The sequence below is a fragment of the Achroia grisella genome, unplaced genomic scaffold (genome assembly GCF_030625045.1).
Source record: "Achroia grisella isolate CSIRO2021 unplaced genomic scaffold, CSIRO_AGI_Agris_v1 utg2471, whole genome shotgun sequence".
NCBI lineage: Eukaryota > Metazoa > Arthropoda > Insecta > Lepidoptera > Pyralidae > Achroia > Achroia grisella.
The window spans coordinates 1,088,181-1,109,596 of NW_026712739.1; the positions used below are offsets into that span (position 1 = coordinate 1,088,181).

Genomic DNA, 21,416 nt, shown 5'->3' on the forward strand with positions numbered 1-21,416 from the left:
TGCCATAAAACGAATTACTAACTTTAGCCAAACGACATTTAGGTAAAATCTGTTTGTTATTGTTACGTAAGCTTTTATTAGTGCAATCACTAACTCTTTTGAAACTGTCTATATTCCTTCTGGCATAGATGATATTTTCATAAATATATTGAGAAGCAACGGTGAGGATATTATGTATTTACAAAAAAAAACAAGTATTTACATCAGTTGTCCAGTACCCATAAAACAAGCTCTGCTTACCGTGGGACTAGATGGCGCTGTGTTAATTGTCCTGTGATATTTATTTATTATTATATGAATAGACACATTTCTGGAGTCATTCCGTTATTTAAAAAAAACTCATAGTTTGATAATACTGATGTAAAAAAATCTTTATTTCTTAATAAATATTCACAAGGCTTGTACTGTGACTTCCTCAGTTTTCTTCTCTGCGTCTTCTTGATTTTGAACCTTATTTCGTTTATTGTTAGGCGGCATTTTCAAATGGACTGTCCTCACGTGGAGTTTTAGAGAGTTGGACTGACTGAAGGTTTTAGAGCAAAACTGACATTCGTAGGGCTTCGCCCCCGTGTGTACCTGCAATAGCATCACGAGAAAATATAAAATTAAAACGTCCTCGGGCGGTCTAGCCGTTTAGTACACCACCTTACTTCCGATGGTCGCGGGTACCATTCCTCGCACGGCACAAACATTTGTATTCATGAGTATGATTGTTTATATCGGTCTTGGTGTTTTCTATGTATAATATGTATGTATTTACGAAAAATATATATCTATGTATTTGTATCAGTGAACTAGTGCTCATAATACAAGCTTTAGCTAGCTTAACTTGGGTCTAGATGGCGCTGTGTGAATTACATACCAGAAAAACTCGATTGAATTGAACTTTTCAAAATTTCTCCCATTTTGAAAATAATTATTACAGGTTGCAACCTGACTTTAATCATGGCAACTCAGTTGAGAGAAATTCTAAAGTTATACCTTCGGAATTATCGTAAATTTTTTCTGTGGGTTGGCAGAATTGTCAATTTGACGGACATCGCTATCCGTTATAATAAAAGTGTAATGTAGGACCCCTCTGCTGAGCAGTGGGGTCCCATTTTGGGATTTGCCCCAGGGCCCTTGGTTGCCTAACTACGTCACTGAGTAAAAGAAGTAGTATTGAGTAAAAGAAGCTTAACGTCCTTACCCTATAGTGCCTGTTGAGTGCAGGCTTCTGGCTGAACCTCTTCCCGCAGGCGGCGCAGCAGTACGGCCGCTCGCCGGTATGAGTCCTCGTGTGTATCCGCAGTTGGTTGTTATCAGAGAACCTCTTCGAACATGTCGCGCACGAGTAGGGCTTCTCGCCCGTATGTGTGCGCTGGTGATAGCGCAGTGAGGCATTCGACTGAAAAATACGGTCATTTAGTTACATGTAGGGATTTTTGCCCGTGTGTATTAATTATTGATTACCACAGTGAGGTATTCGACTGAAAAACTTGGTTCTTTCGTCATGAGTAGGGTTTTACGTCCGTGTGTATTCACTGATGTTAATTCATTCATTTTTGTCACTAGTAGGGCTTCTCGCCCGTGTGTTTTCATTGATGATATCTCAGTGAGACATTCGACTGAAAAATATGGTAATTTGCTCACTGCATTATATTGTACGAGTAGGGCTTCCCAGCCATGTGTATTCATTGCTGATGGTCATTTAGTTATTTAGTCAAAACATAGTCACCGTGTTACATGGTCATGAGTAGGGCTTCTCACCCGTGTGTATTCATTGTTGATATCTGAGGCATTTAACTGAAAAATATTGGTCACACCGCTATATGGTCACGAGTAGGGCTTCTTGCCCGTATGTATTCATGCATATCTCAGTTAGGCATTCGACTGAAATATGTAGGCACCACGTTATATAATAATAATAATAATAATGTCTCAGGACAATTGACACAGCGCCATCTAGTCCCAAGCTAAGCAGAGCTTGTGTTATGGGTACTAGACAACTGATATAAATACATAGTCATTTTTTGTAAATACATACATAATAATACATAGAAAACACACAGACCGATACAAACAATCATACTCATGAATACAAATGTTTGTACCGTGCGAGGAATCGAACCCACGACCATAGGATAGTAAAGCGGTGTGCTAAACCACCGAGGCTGTCATATGGCCACAAAAACATTGTTTTAATGGATGAAATAGAATGGTGTATCATGTAATTCTATTACCATCCATTAGGACTTTTTTTTCGAATTATTCTAATGCTGTTGGCCGCAGCTGGCCTTTACAGCTTCACCATACGATAAGGGGCTAGTGCAGATGGCACTCCAAAACAAAGGAAGGACTTATGGAGCGGCTGAAGGCCAACTCCCGCCTGACGGATACGACGCCAGTCTGAGGGCACCGCTAGGGGTTCAAACCTGGACTGGAGTCGTCGTAATATCGATCCCCGTTTGAATTGGACGGTGAATCGATCGGAGGGGATTAAAAATAGTACGATGATAGTAATGTTTGTACTATTTTTTCGGACTAAGTGAAGCTGTGTGAATTATTTAGTATACTATATAATTCATATATTTATTACGTGCGTAATTTAGTATACTTACGGTACATTACATTTTACAAGGTCTAGGGTAATCTTATATATAAAACTCTCGTGTCACAGTTTTCGTTCCCATACTCCTCCGAAACGGCTTGACCGATTCTCATGAAATTTTGTGAGCGTATTGAGTAGGTCTGAGAATCGGCCATCATCTATTTTTCATCCCCCTAAAAGTTAGGGGTAGTCCACCCCAAATTTATTTTTTTAGTTTTTGGCAAAACGTTTGCCGGGACAGCTAGTTCTTTTTGCCGCGCTTTTGTAGTGCATCCACAATGTTTGCAGGAGCATCAACAGACGACCTGTATGCCATCAGACGCAAACGGATCGCTTCTCTATTGCACAGACTGCGGGGCAGCAGTAACAGCATTCTAAAAATGCTGTGCAATAAATTCGACAGCCCAATACTTTGTTTTTGGACCCAAATTGTTACGGGGGCCCTTAAATGATATGTAATTTTAGATATACTAACATAGGCTAAGTACAATTGTTACTAACAAATTGGATCTCTGTTATCTGAATAAATAAATTTAAAATTAATTAATAAAAATTACCCTGGACCTTAGAGTAATTTAGTATACTTACGGTACATTTCTTGCCGCAAACTTCGCACACAATATTCTTATTGTACTTCAGTCCGAGATGAACCCTTTTAATATGCGCTTGCAGTTTTGATCGGTTCACGAAATTTCCACCACACTGAAACATATTTTTATCATATACTAGTGATTACTAAATGGTAGAAATTCGATCATAAATAATTTAAATTATGTGTTTGAACATTATTAAGGTTCTAGGGCACCGCTAGGAGTTCGAACCTCGGCTCAGGCCGTTGTAATTTCGATCCCCGCTTGAATTAGGGGTTACCAAATAAAACAGCTTTCCATAAGAGGGCCTTTAACTCACACAGTAAAAACCCTGAGATCCTTACGCCCATATCTGGCGCCATCGGATGGTTCGCATGGGTGTACATGTAATTTTTTTTTTATATAATGATTTCATCTCTAATTTAATGAATTGTTTTTTATTTATGTTTATCTTATACAATAATTTATATGCAGCTGTCGGCATTGTTTTTATTGTGTTGAGATGTGTGATGTAATAAATGTTATTCTATTCTATTCTATAATATACACATAAACCTTCCTCTTGATTTTTTTCTAACACAGGGGACACACGAGCATGCGGCTCACCTGATGGTAAGTGATTACCGCCGCCCATGAGCACCCGCAACACCGGGGGAATTGCAAGTACGTTGTCGGCCTTTTAAAAAGGAATAAGCTCTTTTCTTGAAGGTTTCAATATCGTATCGGAAGAATCGGAAGGTGATTCTACAATGTGGTTGTGCGTGGCAAAAAGTTTCTAGAAAAACCGCACATTGTGATGATCAGGATGGTATTTTAGTTTCTGGCGGATGGTACGTTGGTGAAACTCAACGGCTGGTATCCTCTTGAATTACTGTATCTAAAACTATAAACTCCATTAAAATCCGTTCTCTTCTCTCGTTTTCTCTTTTAGCATCTATTAGTCCACTGTTGGATGTATGATACATAATAGGGGTGTGAACCTCAGCTCAGGCCGTCGTAACTTCGAACCCCGTTTGTATTGGACGGGGGATCGATAGGAGGGCGGCCGGGGAGGCCGGTTAGGTGTTGTGTGGTACTCGCCTGTTCGCAGGAGAGACGTGCGCGGGGCGCGGGGGGCGGAGGCTGCGCGGGGAGATGACGCCGGAGATGAGCTCGCGTGTCCGCAGCAGACACCTTGGTATCGCAAATACCACACACAGCACTGCAGAACAAGAATACAAATTCAAGGGCATATTAAGGTTTCTTAATAATAATAATAATAATCTCAGGACAACTCACACAAGGCCATCTAGAGCCAAGTTAAGCTAGCTAAAGCTTGTGTTATCGGTACTCGATAACTGATACATATACATAGATATTTTTTTTGTAAATACATACATATTATACATAAAAAACACCCAGATCGATACAAACAATCATACTCATAAATACAGATGTTTGTGCCGTGCGAAGAATCGAATCCACGACCATCGGTCGTAAAGCGGTGTGGTAACCGCTAGACCACCGAGGTCGTCCGAAGCGTCGGCACCGCGCACGACACCCCTGGTGTTTCATGCGTCCATAGGCTACAGTAACCGTTTACCATCAGATGGGCCTGTTTGCCATCATAGTAGTATAAAAAAAATAGATATTTTTTTTTAATAATGGCAGTAATGAGTTCTGTCAAACACGAACTGACAGGTGAGAACAGGTATGTATAAATACACCAGGGGAGCTACGTGAGCGTTGCCGACCCTTAAGAAACCTAAATATGAATAAATTGACAGGTACGAACAGGTATGTATAATATGACATAAATTATTTTAAGAAGGGTATTCTTAATTTACGGCAGTCTTGGAGTAGATTTTTAGACAAACTGGGACCAAAACGGGTTAGAAATTAACGGGGAACATATTACTAATCTGAGATTCGCCGACGATATAGTGCTCTTTGCAAAATCTCCGACAGAATAACAAAATATGCTACAGGACCTAGAACGAAAAAGTAAAGAAGTGGGCCTTAGTATGAACTTCAAAAGACAAAAGCTATGAGTGATGGTAAACATGAAAAAATAATAGTAAATGAAAACGAAATAGAATATGTAGATGAATATTCTTACTTGGGACAAATCATTAGTATCAAAAATATAATGAACAAAGAAATAGACATAAGAACTGAAAAGGCTTGGAAACAATACTGGTCGTTCAAAGAAATAATGAAAGATAACAAAATAAAAGATAAACTATTTAACACATCTATACTCCCAATATAACTACGGATGCGAAACATGGGCACTTACAAGAGAACAAGAAATCAAACCAAGAACTTGCCAATGTACCATGGAAAGAAATATGACAGGAAAGAGAAAAATAGAAAAGATAAACCAGCAAACGATTAGAAATTTAACTAAAACACAAGATAATAAATGCTAAAACTAGACAGCTAAAATGGCGCTGGGGAAAATGGGCTGGATACACATTACGTGGAAAGAATAAATGGAGCAAGGTTATGACTACTTGGTACCCAAGACGAGGACACAGAAAAAGAGGACGACCAGATAGAAGATGAGAGGATGAAATAGTTAGAACAGCAGGGAAGATATGGAGCAGGACCACACAAGACAGAACAGAGTGGAAAAGAATAGAAAGAGAATTAGTGGAGGCCTTTGCTTTGAAGCAAGCAGACGACCAAGTACTTGATATTGTATAAAAACAAGAAAAAAAATTCATTCAGAAAGTCTGAATAAATGGCTAAATTAAGTCTGAATAAAGGGCAATAAATAAATAAATAAAAAATTCTTAAATTAAGTTATATATAACATATAACTTAATTTAAGAATTTTTTATTATACCTGTTCACACCTGTCAATTTATGTTTCACTGAACTCAATACTGTCATATATATACATTATGTCATTACAAATATTAAAACATTTTTTGCTTTTATATGTTACTATCTACTCGCCCCGGCTTTGCACGGATGTACATGAACTAGAAAATCATTTATTCAAATAAACTTGCATTGAAGCACTTTTGAATAGTCATTACATTTTTTTAATCTACCGCTCATTCGGAAAGCTGTCTCATTACAAGAAGAACGAGCAAGAAACTTGTGTGTTGCTCTTTTAAATAATTTTATTATTACTTTACATTTTTAAGTTTAAGTGTGTGAATACAAACTACCGATTAGCACTAATTCAATTAAATACTCAAATAGAAAAAATATTGAATATATAACCAACTGGTTAAAGAATTAATAAGAGGAAATCAGTCATAGTGATTAGAGCAGACCAGTCCCTACAAGCAGCACCCGTTCACGAGTATGATGGATGAGCCAGCCATCACTGCGCTCGACCATATTTTAGGGAGCCCAGTATTATATATATATATATATAAACCTTCCTCTTGAATCACTCTATCATTTAAGAAAATACCGCTTCTAAATCCGTTGCGTAGTTTTAAAGATTTAAGCATACATAGGGACGGACAGACAGCGACAGCGGCTTTGTTTTATACTATGTAATGATGATACATACCTGTTCTCGCCTGTTAGCTTGTGTTTCACTGAACTCAATACGTGCCACTTCCACGCTTCAACACTAGCAAACTGTATGTTGCATTCCACACAAAATCTGTCGGTGGCTGGTTCATCTGCCTTATCTGATATCTGTGAATTAGTACATATCTATATATATAATATATAATCTATCCATATATATATATATATAACTCAAAGGTGACTGACATAGTGATCTATCAACGCACAGCCCAAACCACTGGACGGATCGGGCTGAAATTTGGCATGCAGGTAGATGTTATGACGTAGGTATCCGCTAAGAAAGGATTTTGATCAATTCCAACCCCAAGGGGATAAAATAGGGGATGAAAGTTTGTATGAAACTTTGTCAATTTTAAACCGATCGGGCTGAGACTTTGCATGCATAAATTTACTATGACGTAGGCATCTCCTAAGAAAGGATTTTGATAAATTCCACCCCTAAGGGGATAAATTAACGCGAGCGAAGCCGCTGGCAAAAGCTAATTAAACCATAATTTTAATAATAATATAGTTTGTGAGTATGGAAGGATACTTGTTACTTTTTCAAACAAGAACTACTGAACAGATTCTGATAGAAACTTTACAGTAATATAGCTTATACATCAGAATAACACATAGGCTATAATATATTTTAACTGAACTGGACGATAGAGAAAAAAATATAATATAAAAAATTTGACGTTCATAAGCGGCTAAAATGTCCTACATGAATAAATGATTATTGAATATAAATTTGAAAAAAAAAATGTTAAATAAATTGTGTGAAATATGATGATAAATGTCAAGTAAGTGTGATGCAGACGAAGCTGCGGGGGACAGATAGTCTATACATACAAATAAAATTGGAGTGTCTGTTCGTAATATTGAAATAACCGTTTTTTACATGCATATGAATAAAATAACATTTTATATAATTTTTGTCTGTCTGTCTGTTTGTTCCGGCTAATCTCTGAAATGGTTGGACCGATTTTGAAGTGACTTCTTTTGGCAGGTAGCTGATGAATAAGGAGTAACTTAGGCAACTTTTATTTTATAAAAATAATGTTAAATTCCACGCGGACGACCCAAATACAGTAGTCATATATGAATACTTACATTTTTCTTGTAGCCGTGTGTTTTGCTCTGGTGCATGAGAAGTCCATGTCGACCCACAAAGCTGGCGCCGCACGTCACGCACACGTGCTCGGTGGGGTGTCTTTTACGCATGTGTGTTAAATACGATGTTGGTTTCCTATAATCAATAATCAATAATCTCAGGACAATTCACACAGCGCCATCTAGACCCAAGTTAAGATAGCTAAAGCTTGTATTATGAGCACTAGTTCACTGATAATAATAATAATCTCAGGACAATTCACACAGCGCCATCTAGACCCAAGTTAAGCTAGCTAAAGCTTGTGTTATGGGTACTAGATAACTGATAATAATAATAATCTCAGGACAATTCACACAGCGCCATCTAGTCCCAAGTTAAGCTAGCTAAAGCTTGTGTTATGAGTACTAGATGACTGATACATATACATAGATATTTATTTTGTAAATACATACTTATTATACATAGATGTATTTTACTTTATAACATTTTTTGTACCTGTATTTGAAACCGACCAATAAACCTTATATATACGAGTGTAGTGTTTTGGTTTATAGTACCCTTAGGGCCTTGTGGTTTTAACACATACTCATGAAATAAGGCTAAATAAATAAATAAATAAATAAATAAATGAATACAAATGTTTGTGTCGTGCGAGGAATCGAACCCGCGACCATATGACGTAAAGCTGTGCTAGACCGTTAGACCACCGAGGTCGTTAAGTCAGATAATATATGCCTTACATAATCATTATCATCACATAGTATAAAATAAAGTCGCTGTCGCTGTCTGTCCGTCCCTATGTATGCCTAATTCTTTAAAACTACGCAACGGATTTTGAAGCGGTTTATTTAATATATAGTGATTTAAGAGGAAGGTTTATATGTATAATAATTCATGTACACTATGGACCTGTTTTTGATGAATATTTATATGTATTTTCATTAGGTCTGAGAATAGATTTATTACTAATTTTTTAAACTTCTAAGAGTTAAGGGTAGATCACCGCAAATTAACATTTTCAAAATTTTCGTCCTTTTTTTTTATTATGTGCCATTAAAAATACATTCAACTCTAAATTTTCACCCTTCTATCATCAACCCCTATTTTTAATTTGAAATTAAAGAGTAAGCGTCAGTCGTGGTATAGACATGTAATACGTAGGAATGAAGATCATATCCTAAGGACGGTGTTACATATGAATGTGGATGGTAATAAGAGCAGAGGAAGGCCAAAAAAGAGATGGATGGACTGTGAGAAAGATGATATGGTGAGAAAGAGAGTAAATAACGGAATGACTGCGAACAGAGATGAATGGAAGAGAAAAACATATCACGACGACCACAAATAAATGGGATAAGGAAGAAGCAGATGATGATGGCATAATTTCTGCTTCTAATGGCTAAAATTAGTTACAATATTTCAACATAGATGGCGCTATAGTGTTAAGTGATTGAAGCGATTTACTTTTTTTTATTTATGATTGTTGTAATGGCAGTCTTTAATACAGATACATCAAATCTATACCGGTGTTTTAATTAATAACAAATTAGGAAGTTAAACAAACACCTATAAAAAAATGGGTAAATAATATTAATTTCTGATAGTGCTACAACACTATTAAACAAATACAAAAATCTAGCAACATTGTTAATATCCAATTTATCTCTGGGATTAAAAAAGAGTGACTGTGTGTGTACTAAATTACCAACATACCTGAATTTATGGCTGCACAGTTGACATTCATACGTGTATCCATTGTGCCACTTCTCGTGTTCCCGTGCTTGATTACTGAAAACATAAATATCGTAACGGTCACTATAATCTGCAGATTTTGCCAAGCTGAAGAAGAGACCCCATCACACATGCTATGTAGTCAATAAATCGGGCGCTCCACATCGTCGGCCCGGTCGCTACTACGATCGATCTTCGTTCAATTCAAACGAGGATCGAAAGAACGACGGTCTGAGCCGACGATCGAATCCCTAGCGGAGCCCTCAGACTGGCGTCGTATCCGTGCGGGAGTCGGCCTTCAGCCGCTCCGTAAGTCCTTCCTTCGGTTTGGAGTGCCTTCTGCACTCGCCCCCTATCGTCCGGTGAAGCCGTAAAGGCCAACTGCGGCCATTAGAGTAGTCCGTAAAAAAGTGAGTTGAATGGTAGGACTCACGCGGTGTGTGCGCGGTGGTCGCAGCGGTGGCAGGCGTACCGGCGCGCGTGTGAGGCGGCCGCGTGCGCCCGCAGCTGACGCGAGCTGCCGTAGCGCAGCCGGCACACGCCGCACTCGTGTCCGCCGCGCCGCTGTACACACACACCTCACTGCTACTACCACTAACACAAACACACATACGCTCCGCACGTACGCACGCACGCACGCACGTACGCTCGCACGCACGCACGTACGCACGCACGCACGCATATACGCACTGTTAGGCGCCTGACCCCGTTTGGTTTAAAAAAAAACCTTTTTAATACACAACACAAAAGTCACTTAATTTTAGATAGTTTATTCCGAAAATGTGGTTTCACAAGTTAATATATTAACAAACTTATCCCAAGCTATATAGGTGCAAGTGAAATGAGTTATCGACGCGGACTGATCTGACTAATAGTCTAAACTGTTTTTATATAACGATGTTAATCAGTAATTGTTCAGGCTCAACATTTTCTCTGTACTGGGCTCGGGCATAAGAGTACGCACGCTCGCACGCACTCATTGCTCGCATCACAAGTACACACTCACTCTCTCTCTCACACACAAACGCGCACAACTCTGTTTCACTCTTTCTTATACAAATTCCACTTTTCATCATACAATAATTACACGGGCTCTCTGATCTAGCGACTTAGGATACTGTTTTATTATAGGTGTTTGCAGGTTCCATTATTCGTATGGTAGAAAGGTTTGTATTCATGAGTATATTTATTAGTATTGTTCTGTGTATATATTTCTTATTGATGATAATGGAATGGTGCATCAGCCTGCGCTAGTTTACGCTGGCGGGGCACCAGTGGAGGATGATCGTGTCATATTCACCAAGAATTCATCATAATGGTTTCCAGGGGGAACCACGTGCACGTTCGATCCCTGATCGATGGGGGATTGATCGGAGGCCACATTGACTGTTTAGTAAGCGTCATCTGTTGGTTCTTGCCAATCTCTGATATATCTGGACCAATTTTGACGGGACTTTCACTAGGAGATAGCTAATGTTTTTTTTTATGGATGACAATGGAATAGTGCCCGCCTGCGCTATCGGTTTACGCTGGCGGGGCACCAGTGGAGGATGATAAGATGAGCATGAGGTCAGGTCAGTTAGCACATTGTGACAAATTTACGAAGAATTTATAACGATGGTTTCCGGGGGAACCGCGTGGAGGTCAACCTGTTATGGTACATGCTAGCAATAAGATCATCAGTTCACATTACTAACAATCTCCTTTTCCCCTATGGATGTATATTATGTATGCTTTTACAAAAAAATGTATTTGTTACCTAGTGTCCATAACATACGCTCCACGTAGCTTAACACTAGATGGCGTTGTGTGAACTGATGATGAATATTCAGGGATATTATTATACTTATCACTAGCTGTCCCGGCAAACGTTATTTTGCCTTAAAATAAAAAAAAAATTAGGGGTGGACTACCCCTAACATATAGGGGGATGAAAAATAGATGTTGGCCGATTCACAGACCTACTCAATACGCTCACAAAATTTCATGAGAATAGGTCAAGCCGTTTCGGAGGAGTATGGGAACGAAAACTGTAACACGAGAATTTTATATACAAGATTATACTACATATTTCTTTTTGCCTCGCACAACCACATTGTGGAATCACCTTCCAACAATGGTATTTCCGAACCGATACGATATTGAAACCTTCAAGAAAAGAGCTTATTCCTTTTTAAAAGGTCGACAACGTACTTGCAATTCCCCTGGTGTTGCGGGTGCTCATGGGCGGCGGTAATCACTTACCATCAGGTGAGCCGCATGCTCGTTTGTCCCGTGTTATAAAAAAAAACAATGACCCCTAAATTTTAAAAAATGCCTGAAGATCTAGGATTATGAGCAAAATTCTTACCTCGTCATGTTTTTCTTTATGGTTTTCATACGCTCTCAGATCAACAAATCCTTTATAACACAGATCACATTTGTACGGTGAATTTAAGAAGTTTAATGACTTAGAACGCTCCATTAGTTCTTGTAACTGCTGATCTTTCGTTAGAATTATTTCCCGCGCCTCCATTTTGTTTACTAACAACAAAAAAAAATTAAAGAGTGACGACCGATTTATTGTTATTGTGTATTTAATATATGACCCTAATAAATTAATGTTGTGGGGACTGATCTTTTCAGGTTGCGAACACTGATTAGATCTTTTGATTTTTTTTTTATATAGCATATGCTGGTGGGCACTCTATTCTCCCTATATTTGAATTTAAATTAAATAATATTAATGTAAATATGTACAACACTAAAAAAAAAAATACGAGCTGAGTTCCTTGTCAGTTCTTCTCATCTCGAATCATTCCGAACTGACGGTAGATTTGACATATCATAAGAGTCTGTAATAGACCTACATGAATAAAGATATTTTGAATTTGAATTTGAAGTGTTCGTTTCGACTTAAAAATGTAAAGTTACAACGATTATTTAAAAACCAACATACAAGTTTCTTGCTCAAAAAAATCATTCTTCTTGTGATGAGAAAGCTTTCCGAATGAGCTTTTGATTAAAATAAGGATTTTGATTAAAAATTTCTAGCCAACTTGCAATATGTTACTACCCTAAATCCTACTCCTATTTTTATCCACCATATCTGGGGGTAGCATCAACAAAATGGTCGTTGTACGTCGCGTCGAGGCAAATCAACGTTAACGGAACCATCACGCGATCTTCGCGCAATCATCTGATTATACATCAATGAAATTCATCGTAGTGTTGTGTGTTTTTAAAGTGAAACGGCTACGCGTAAAATAAGACCTGCACGCGGGGACGACACGAACCAGGTTGGTCCTTAGTTTCCCTTTTTTACCCAACAGATAACTATGACTATTCAAAACGCTTATATTAAGCACTATTGACAGCCTCGGTGGTCTAGTGGTTTAGCACACCGCTTTACTATCCAATGGTCGTGGGTTCGATTCCTCGCACGGTACAAACATTAGTATTCATGAGTATGATTGTTTGTATCCATCTGGGTGTTTTCTATGTATAATATGTATTTATTTAGAAAAAAAAAGTATCCATGTATTTATATCAGTTGTCTAGTACCCATAACACAAGCTCTGCTTAGCTTGGGACTAGATGGCGCTGTGTCAATTGTCCTGAAATATTATTATTATTATTAAGTTTATTTGAATAAAGATTATTATTTCTATTTGCATTGCTCTATTACATACCTCTTTTGAATTTTCTGTTCTGTTCCGTTCCTTTCTTACTTCTTGTCTGGACTTGTCTCTTTGCTTTGTTATTACTGATATTATACAGAGGTTCATCTTCGGAATCTGTATGTAACATATCTAATTCTGTCGCTTGACTGGTCTGTTCTAAGGGCATAATAATACTAGATATAAAGACAAACTTGCTGTTTCTAAGTATCATTTAGAAAAAGTCAGTGGGTCTGGTATGGGAATCGATTTTGCCAAACTGAAGAGGAAACGCCACTACACATCCTATGTGGTTGTAGCCCACTCATGCATAAACGTAATATCTCCTTTGGAAAGTTTACACTCTATCCTGAGGAGATAAAAACCATCGCTCCTAAGAATGTCCTTCAATTCTTGTCCCTGACGGGTCTAGATATCGACCTATAAAAAAAGGGCGAGCACAATAGATCTATGTAGGTCGCAGTGCTACAGGTCCAAGCACCATACTAGAGGCATACTTCAAGCAGTGTACTAAAAATTAAAATAATTGAAAAAATATTTTTTTCAATTTATTTAATTTTTAGTAGGATGTCATCATGTCATCATCATCATCATCATCATCATCATGTACGTTATTTTAGCCACTTAGGAACGTAATTTTTTTTTAATTACATTTTTTTCCTACCGTCCATTTCACTATACAGTTTCAATTGTGAAGAACTAATAAGAAACTCAATTGAATTTCTTATTATTATTATTTACCAAAAGCCAAGTAATTTACAAAAGTATATAGGTGTCTATGTCTAACATTAAATGAAAACCCCGTACATGAACAACTATTGCCATGTACGCTCGTCATTCAAGTAACCATTTAGTAATAGACTCTGCTAAAAATGTTGAAAGCGAAGAAGATAGTAAAAAAACGGATTTTATTGCAATAGATACAGTAATTCAAGAGGAAGGTTTATATGTATAATATATGTACACCTTCAAACGGGTATCGAAATTAGGACGGCCTGCGCCGAAGTTCGAACCCTTAGAGGTGCCCTCGGACAGGTTGGCCTTCAGCCGCTCCATAAGTCCTTCCTTTAGTTTGGAATGCCATCTGCACCCGCTGCCTATCATCCGGTGAAGCTGTAAAGGCCAGCTGCGGAGAACAGCATTAGAGTAGTCAGAGAAAAACCCTTGCGATGCCGGGGCGGTATCTAAAGATAAATTTACCTTCATCATCCCCACAGTCTCCCATTTCAGTCTTTCTTTTATTTCCATTTAATTCTGATTCCTCAATTTTAAGAGAGGAACCATCCACTTTCTTGCTTCTGCATACAGTCTCGCCGAGTATTTTTGAACTCCTTAATCTATTTCTGTCTCTTTTCTTCGTACTAATATCATGTAACGGTACATCATCCTCTGAGTCTTGTGAATTGCATTTTTCGGGAGAATCTAAAATAATTATATGAAAAATTATTCGTTAATCGGTCAAGCCATTTCAGGTGAGTTTGTTTTAGTAACTCTAATAGAATAGAATAGAATAGAAAATCATTTATTCAAATAAACTTAATTTAAGCACTTTTGAATAGTCATAACAATTTGTTTTTTATCTACCACTCGTTCGGAAAGCTGTCTCATCACAAGAAGAAGGAGCAAGAAACTTGTGTGTTCCTCTTTTAAATAATCCTTGTAAGTTTACATTTACAAGTCGAAACGTGTGAATACAAACTACCAACAAGCACTAATTTTTTGGGTCAAATATAATCATGCAATAAGATTAATATCAATCATCATCATCGCATCAAAAATATCATCATCATCGCCTTTCCATTATCCTATTATTTGTGGTCGTCGCAGTATGTCATTCTCTTCCACTGGTCTCTATCGGCCGTCATATCTGAGCTACTCTCCTTAATCATCTTTCACACAATCCATCCATCTTTTTTAGGGTATCCTCTCCCTTTCCTTCCAAATAACTCTGACATGACATTTTTATATTAGACTATATAATATTTTCTTTATACTTTACCTATGACTGTTTCACATTTTATAACTTCTTCATTCCTTTCATATGATATACCAAGTTCCTCCTTGACCATGGTTAAATTATTTTCAGCATCTATACTCATATATTCTACAGGTGAAACTTGCAGTCTGTACATAAACTGGTAGGACTGTCTGTCAATTGTTGTTAGTGATTTTTCTGTTAGCTGAAATAGGTTATTATTTTATTTACTATACTTTCTCATTGATCCCCCATCCAATTCGAATGGGGATTGAAATTACAATAGCCTGAGTCGAAGTTAGATGACCTAGCGGTGCCCTAAGACGTGTTGGGTCCATCAGCCGCTCCGTAAGTTCTTTCTTCGGTTCAGAGTGCCATCTGCGCTAACCCCTATTGTTTGGAGAAGCTGTAAAAGCCAGCTGTGACCAACAGCATTTATGATAGATAGGTAAATTAGAGATATCATAAGAGTCTGTAAATTAATGTTTATTTACAAAATGATACTTACTTCAACATCAGAACCCAGAATTTGTGTCAACAGCTCATTGGCTTTCATTGATTTCTCAACAAACTGCCAGCACTTGTTCAGTTGAGAATAGCACAGATAACATATTGTTATTGGCTTCACATCCGACATTAGCTGGAACAAAAAGTATTTATAAAGGGGTACAAAAAGTATTCATAAAGGAGGAAGAAAAGTATTTATAAAAAGGAACTAAAAGTATTTATAAAAAGGAACTAAAAGTATTCATAAAGGGGAACTAAAAGTATTTATAAATAAAGGGGAACTAAAAGTATTTATAAAGGGGGAACAGAAAGTATTTATAAAGGGGAACTAAAAGTATTTATAAAGGGGAACTAAAAGTATTTATAAAGGGGAACTAAAAGTATTTATAAAGGGGAACTAAAAGTATTTATAAAGGGGGAACTAAAAGTATTTATAAAGGGGAACTAAAAGTATTTATAAAAAGGAACTAAAAGTATTTATAAAGGGGGAACAGAAAGTATTTATAAAAGGGTACCAAAAAGTATTTATAAAGGCGGAACAAAATGTATTTATAAAGGGGGAACAAACAGTATTTATGAAGGGCTACAAAAAATATTTATGAACAGCGGAAAAAACAGTATTTGTAAAGGGGGAACAAAATGTATTTCCAAAGGGGAAACAATTAAAAAATGTGGACTAATAGCCTCATTGCTAGCAATGTACCATGCCAGGCTGACCTTCAAGCGGTTCCCCATTGAAACCATTGTGGTAATTTGCCAGTTGCCAAGATGAGCTAACTGATCTGACTTTATGCTCTTTTTATCATCCTCCAATAAAGCCCCACCAGTGTTTCATACAGTTAATGTAAAAAAAATTACTTTCGAACAGTTTTGTTTCTGGCATTAGCCTTGAATAATGTTTCTATGAACCCTTAAAATTAGGGTCCCAACCAAACATTTTAAAGATAATATATTGCTCAATTTTAAACCAGTGTCAGGTACCCTGGAATCATTGTGACAAATTCCTGATAAATTGATCACAATGGTAAACTGGTCTGCCCTAACTGATACTCCTCTTATCTTCCATTTTTTTTTACTACTCTAATGCTGTTGGCCACAGCTGGCCTTTACACAGCTTCACCGGACGATAGGGAGCGAGTGCAGATGGCACTCCAAACAAAGGAAGGACTTACAAAGCGGCTGAAGGCTAACTCCCGCCTGACGGATACGACGCCAGTCTGAGGGCACCGATAGGACGTCGAACCGCGGCTCAGGCCGTCGTAATTTCGATCCCTGTTTGAATTGGATGGAAGTCCTCCACTGGTGCCCCGTCAGGGTATACCGTTAGCGTAGCCGGGTGCACCATTGTTATTCAGAAAAAGAGTTATATGTTACTCACCGATGTATTAGTTAGTTTTTCATATACTCCCTGAAGTGGAGTATCAGTCAACACATGCATTCTTACATTCTCAGTCAAACAAACTCTGCACATTGATATGCGAGCCATTATTATTTTTTACTGTATAAATCCCAAAATCGATTTCTTGTTATTAAGAACAATTAAATATATAGTTTCAATAACGCAATATATCATATTAACTCAACTTAAAGATAGTTTTCCGAAAAGTTCTTTGACTGAAATACATTGTGAATAAATATAAATAAATAATCACGAAATAATGCAAAACAAAACAATGTTAGTTAACACAGAATACATAAAGGACAATAGAGAACCGAATATCTAACTACTCTGTATCTGTAATTGACAACTAAATCATAGACAGACGAAAGATCACAAAGTATCTGTAGTCTGTGCCATTTCCATTTAAATACATTTGTGAACATTCATAATATAACAATAATGTTATTTTCTCATAATTATGTTTAAAATAAGTGCATTCGACGTGATAACAAATATAGTTGTGTAATAAAAATCAATATGACAAAATTGATATGATTAAAAAACAGAAGCATAAACCTTAAACATGTCTGTCTTTCAAAACCAATTGGATTTTATTTGTGATTACTGCAGCCGACCGTTTACAAGAAAAAACAATTTACGTACACATATAGAGAATTATCACATGAACAGCTCGTGTTACTGCGAGATATGTCGCCAACGATTCAAAAGTGCATCCGCACTACATCTACATTTTAAAAAAGGACATAACAGAAAGGGCGAAACATATCCTGAATGCGATTTATGCGGCCGGATATTTAGAAGAAAACAGAATATAGTATCTCATATGTACACTGTACATTACCAAGGCACAGGTCCGGATATACATTGTAAGTTTTGCTTAAAGCAATTTAATACAGAACGTAATTTAAGGCGTCATATAGCACAGTTGCACAATCCTTCAGTCAAATATTCAACTTGTAATGAATGTAACAGATCATTTAAAGCTAGAAACTCGCTAATTGAACATATTAGAATAAACCACAGCCAGGAGAAAGATGTTATAAAGTGTCATATGTGTAACAAAGCATACACAAATAATAGAAATTTAAAAAGACATATTGAAATGTTTCACGGAGAAAAGGGTGAGTATAGATGCAGTATTTGTCCAAAAGTGTACACTTCCAATCAGAGTTTGAGGAGGCATTTGCGTACTGCTCACTGCGTTGATGATCAGGACACTGTACAGTGTACGTACTGTGAGAAATGGATACCGGGTAAAGATAATTTAGACAGCCATCTGTCCTTCTTTCACAAACAAGAAACATGTCCGTCTGAGTGTGATGAAAGTAAGAAAACAGATGAATTCATATGCGATACATGTAGTATTTGTTATGACCAAGAATCCTTGCTACGACGACATGTGAAGACAAAGCACTCATTTGATATCTTCTACAAATACTGTAAGATGTCGTTATTAAAGCAGGCAGCACAGAAGGATGATGATGGTATAAAGACTGCATTTTATAATTGTGAATACTGCACCAATACTTTCACAAGTGTATATGAATTGAAGGATCATATGAAAGTTGGTCACGAAAAGGAATATTGTCTATGCACATGTAATGTGTGCTTTAATAAATTCTTCAGTAAGGATACAATGTCGGAGCATAAAAAGACATGTCTCCCACCACCAAATGTAAACAGCTGCAGTCATTGTGATAAATTGTTTACTGATATCAGTAGTTTGCAGTTCCACACTAGAATATTTCATCCACAAGCTCATATAACTGACTCTAACATCACCTCGACAAATGATGAAGAAGAAAACTCATACAGGTGTGAGCATTGCAACAGAATATACTATAGCGATAGATCATTAAAACATCACGTAAAATTGAAACACACTACCGACGAAGCCATGCAGTGCATGTACTGCGGAAAGGTTTGCAGTAACAAGTATTACTTGGCATCCCACATAAAAATAGTGCACACAGATAATTCATGGTCCAAATGTGATTACTGTGAAAAACAGTTTAAATCCAAAAGAAATATTCGAAGACATATTGAATATACACATTTAGGGATGCAACGGTACAAGTGTATTGAATGTGAAACCCTTTTCAAAGAGAAGAGGAGTTTGAGAAAGCATGTACGTACCAAACATCCTAATTCTGCTGCGTTCCCTCAATGCCACATATGTCATAAAAGATTTGAGTCGGCAAAATCATGCAAGATTCACTTGAAGTTAGTACATTCATTCAACATGAACACGTACCCTTGCGATCTCTGTTCAGTATCCTTCGGCTCAAATGAAGCTCTAACAATACATTTACAAACTAAACATTTAGCAGAAGATGAGATTTACAAATGTGAACATTGCAACTTAGTTTTTAAAGGACAGGAGAAGTTTGAGCAACACAATGAGCACTGCCACGTGAACTTGGTGCCAAATTTAAAAGAGAAAGTCCCGCCTCGCTGCATAATCTGCATGAAAGACTTCAGCACGAGAAAAACTTTGAAACGCCATATAAAGAAGTTTCACAGTGAATTCGATATTGATGACTTAGCAACATTCGGCTCCAGACATCGGATATTCAATGTAGAGTGTGAAGAATGTATTAAAAACTTTCAGGATGACTTCTATTATAATTTATATCAGAAATTAAAGCATTTACGGGATTCTATAATATTTAAATGTGAATCTTGCACTTCGTCGTATAATTGTTTGGAATATTCAATCCAGAGATACAAATTGAATTACTACGATTCGTCGAAATCTAAAATGATGCTGAGCGAGTTGTGCACAGCGGAAATGAGCGATGAAGACGAGTCTAACAGTGGCGTTGGTTATTCACACGATTTATCAGAAGGTATAAAGATTAATATAAAAGTGGAACCAAGTGATTTTCTGTCAGAAGGAGATATTAAGACTGAACCGATGTCACCATAAAGACATAGCTGAAATCGTGACTACGTACCTGTGAAACCTATTCGTTTGTTAACAGAACAAACACTAACTCTCAGTGAAGCTTCGAAAACCGCGTCTAAATCGGTAATTTCTAGAGCTTGAGCTCTTACATTGATAATGCAATAGTTTTTCTTGTATATCTTTAATGTACAGTTATATCTCTAATATTAGGTTGTTCGGAAAGTAATTTCGTTTTTGCCCAACAATATTTAATTGTATTTTGTGAACTCATCTTCACATTTAAGCCGTATAAGGCATGTGTATGAACAAGTGCAATTAAATATACGCATTTTTCTTGGTGTCCTTGTAAATATAGCAATAAGCAGCAATTTCGTCATATTTATTTCTTTACTATAGAAAACGTAAAAATGCTGTTAAAGTCAGAAATTAACCGATGTGTGTGGAGAAGTGTTGATGGTACGCCACATCTGGTTTACACATGATTTATACTTTTTATTGCAGCAATTACAGAACAAAGAAAAATTGTAAATGATACAAAAGGCTTATCGCTAAGCAATCTAGTGACCTTTTTCATCTTTCATCCAGAATTTAATTTATGACCACTTGAAAAGTCTTCGTTATTCAGTAGACGAAAATTTCCCAAAAGAATAACGAAATGACTTTCCGAACTCCCAATGTATAACGACTATAAACACTAGTGTTAAAGGGTAGCTGAGGTGAATTCTATGAAAGCCTAGTGTGGTGTCCCTTCTGTATATATTACAATTCTACTAGTATTGTAGTGACCATCTCTAAGTTTGACCTGGCGAGTGCCCCCGATGAATCCTAGCGGTGGCCCCAGACAAGACGCATCCATCAGGCCTTCAGCCGCTCCATAACTCATTCCTTTATTAAAAATTACCCTGGACAATTCACACAGCTTCACTTAGTCCGGAACTCTGTTTTTTTTCGTACTATTTTTAATCCCCGCCCAATTCAAATCGATATTACGACGTCCCGAGTCGAGGTGCGAACCCCTAGCGGTGTCCTCAGACAGATGACGTATCCGTCAGGCGGGAGTTGGCCTTCAGCCGCTCCATAAGTCCTTCCTTTGGTTTGGAGTGCCATCTACACTCGCCCCTGTAGTCCTGTGAAGCTGTAAAGGCCAGCTGCGGCCAACAGCATTAGAGTAGTCCGAAAAAAGACTGGTTGCACAGCTGTAGTGACCGCCTTCACTCACAGAGTTCTCAAGAGTGTTAATCTATACATATAAATAAAATTGGAGTGTCTGTTTGTAATATTGATATAACCGTTTTTTACTACATGCATATGAATGTAAATATTGTACATACACCAAAATAACATTTTTTTACAATTTTTCTCTGTTCCGACTAATCTCTGAAATGGCTGGACCAATTTTGACGGAACTTTTTTGGTAGATA

At 37.2% G+C, this 21,416-nt stretch overlaps 2 protein-coding genes across 2 annotated transcripts; one reads left to right on the plus strand and one right to left on the minus strand.

Moving 5' to 3' along the window:
- Nucleotides 1-359: 359 nt before the first annotated feature.
- Nucleotides 360-17,359, minus strand: LOC131842768 (zinc finger protein 658B-like). Its single transcript, XM_059191336.1, has 14 exons — nt 17,064-17,359; nt 15,687-15,818; nt 15,203-15,383; nt 14,404-14,625; nt 13,216-13,362; nt 11,895-12,067; nt 9,978-10,108; nt 9,527-9,601; nt 7,813-7,948; nt 6,695-6,825; nt 4,261-4,381; nt 3,179-3,292; nt 1,190-1,387; nt 360-576 (listed from the first exon to the last, which is right to left on the minus strand). Exons 1-14 carry the CDS (start codon nt 17,169-17,171, stop codon nt 391-393), a joined length of 2,055 nt encoding a protein of 684 aa, XP_059047319.1. The 5' UTR covers nt 17,172-17,359; the 3' UTR covers nt 360-390.
- A 134-nt stretch (nt 17,360-17,493) lies between these two features.
- Nucleotides 17,494-20,230, plus strand: LOC131842762 (zinc finger protein 878-like). Its single transcript, XM_059191329.1, has one exon. It carries the CDS (start codon nt 17,650-17,652, stop codon nt 20,014-20,016), a length of 2,367 nt encoding a protein of 788 aa, XP_059047312.1. The 5' UTR covers nt 17,494-17,649; the 3' UTR covers nt 20,017-20,230.
- The last annotated feature ends 1,186 nt before the right edge of the window (nt 20,231-21,416 follow it).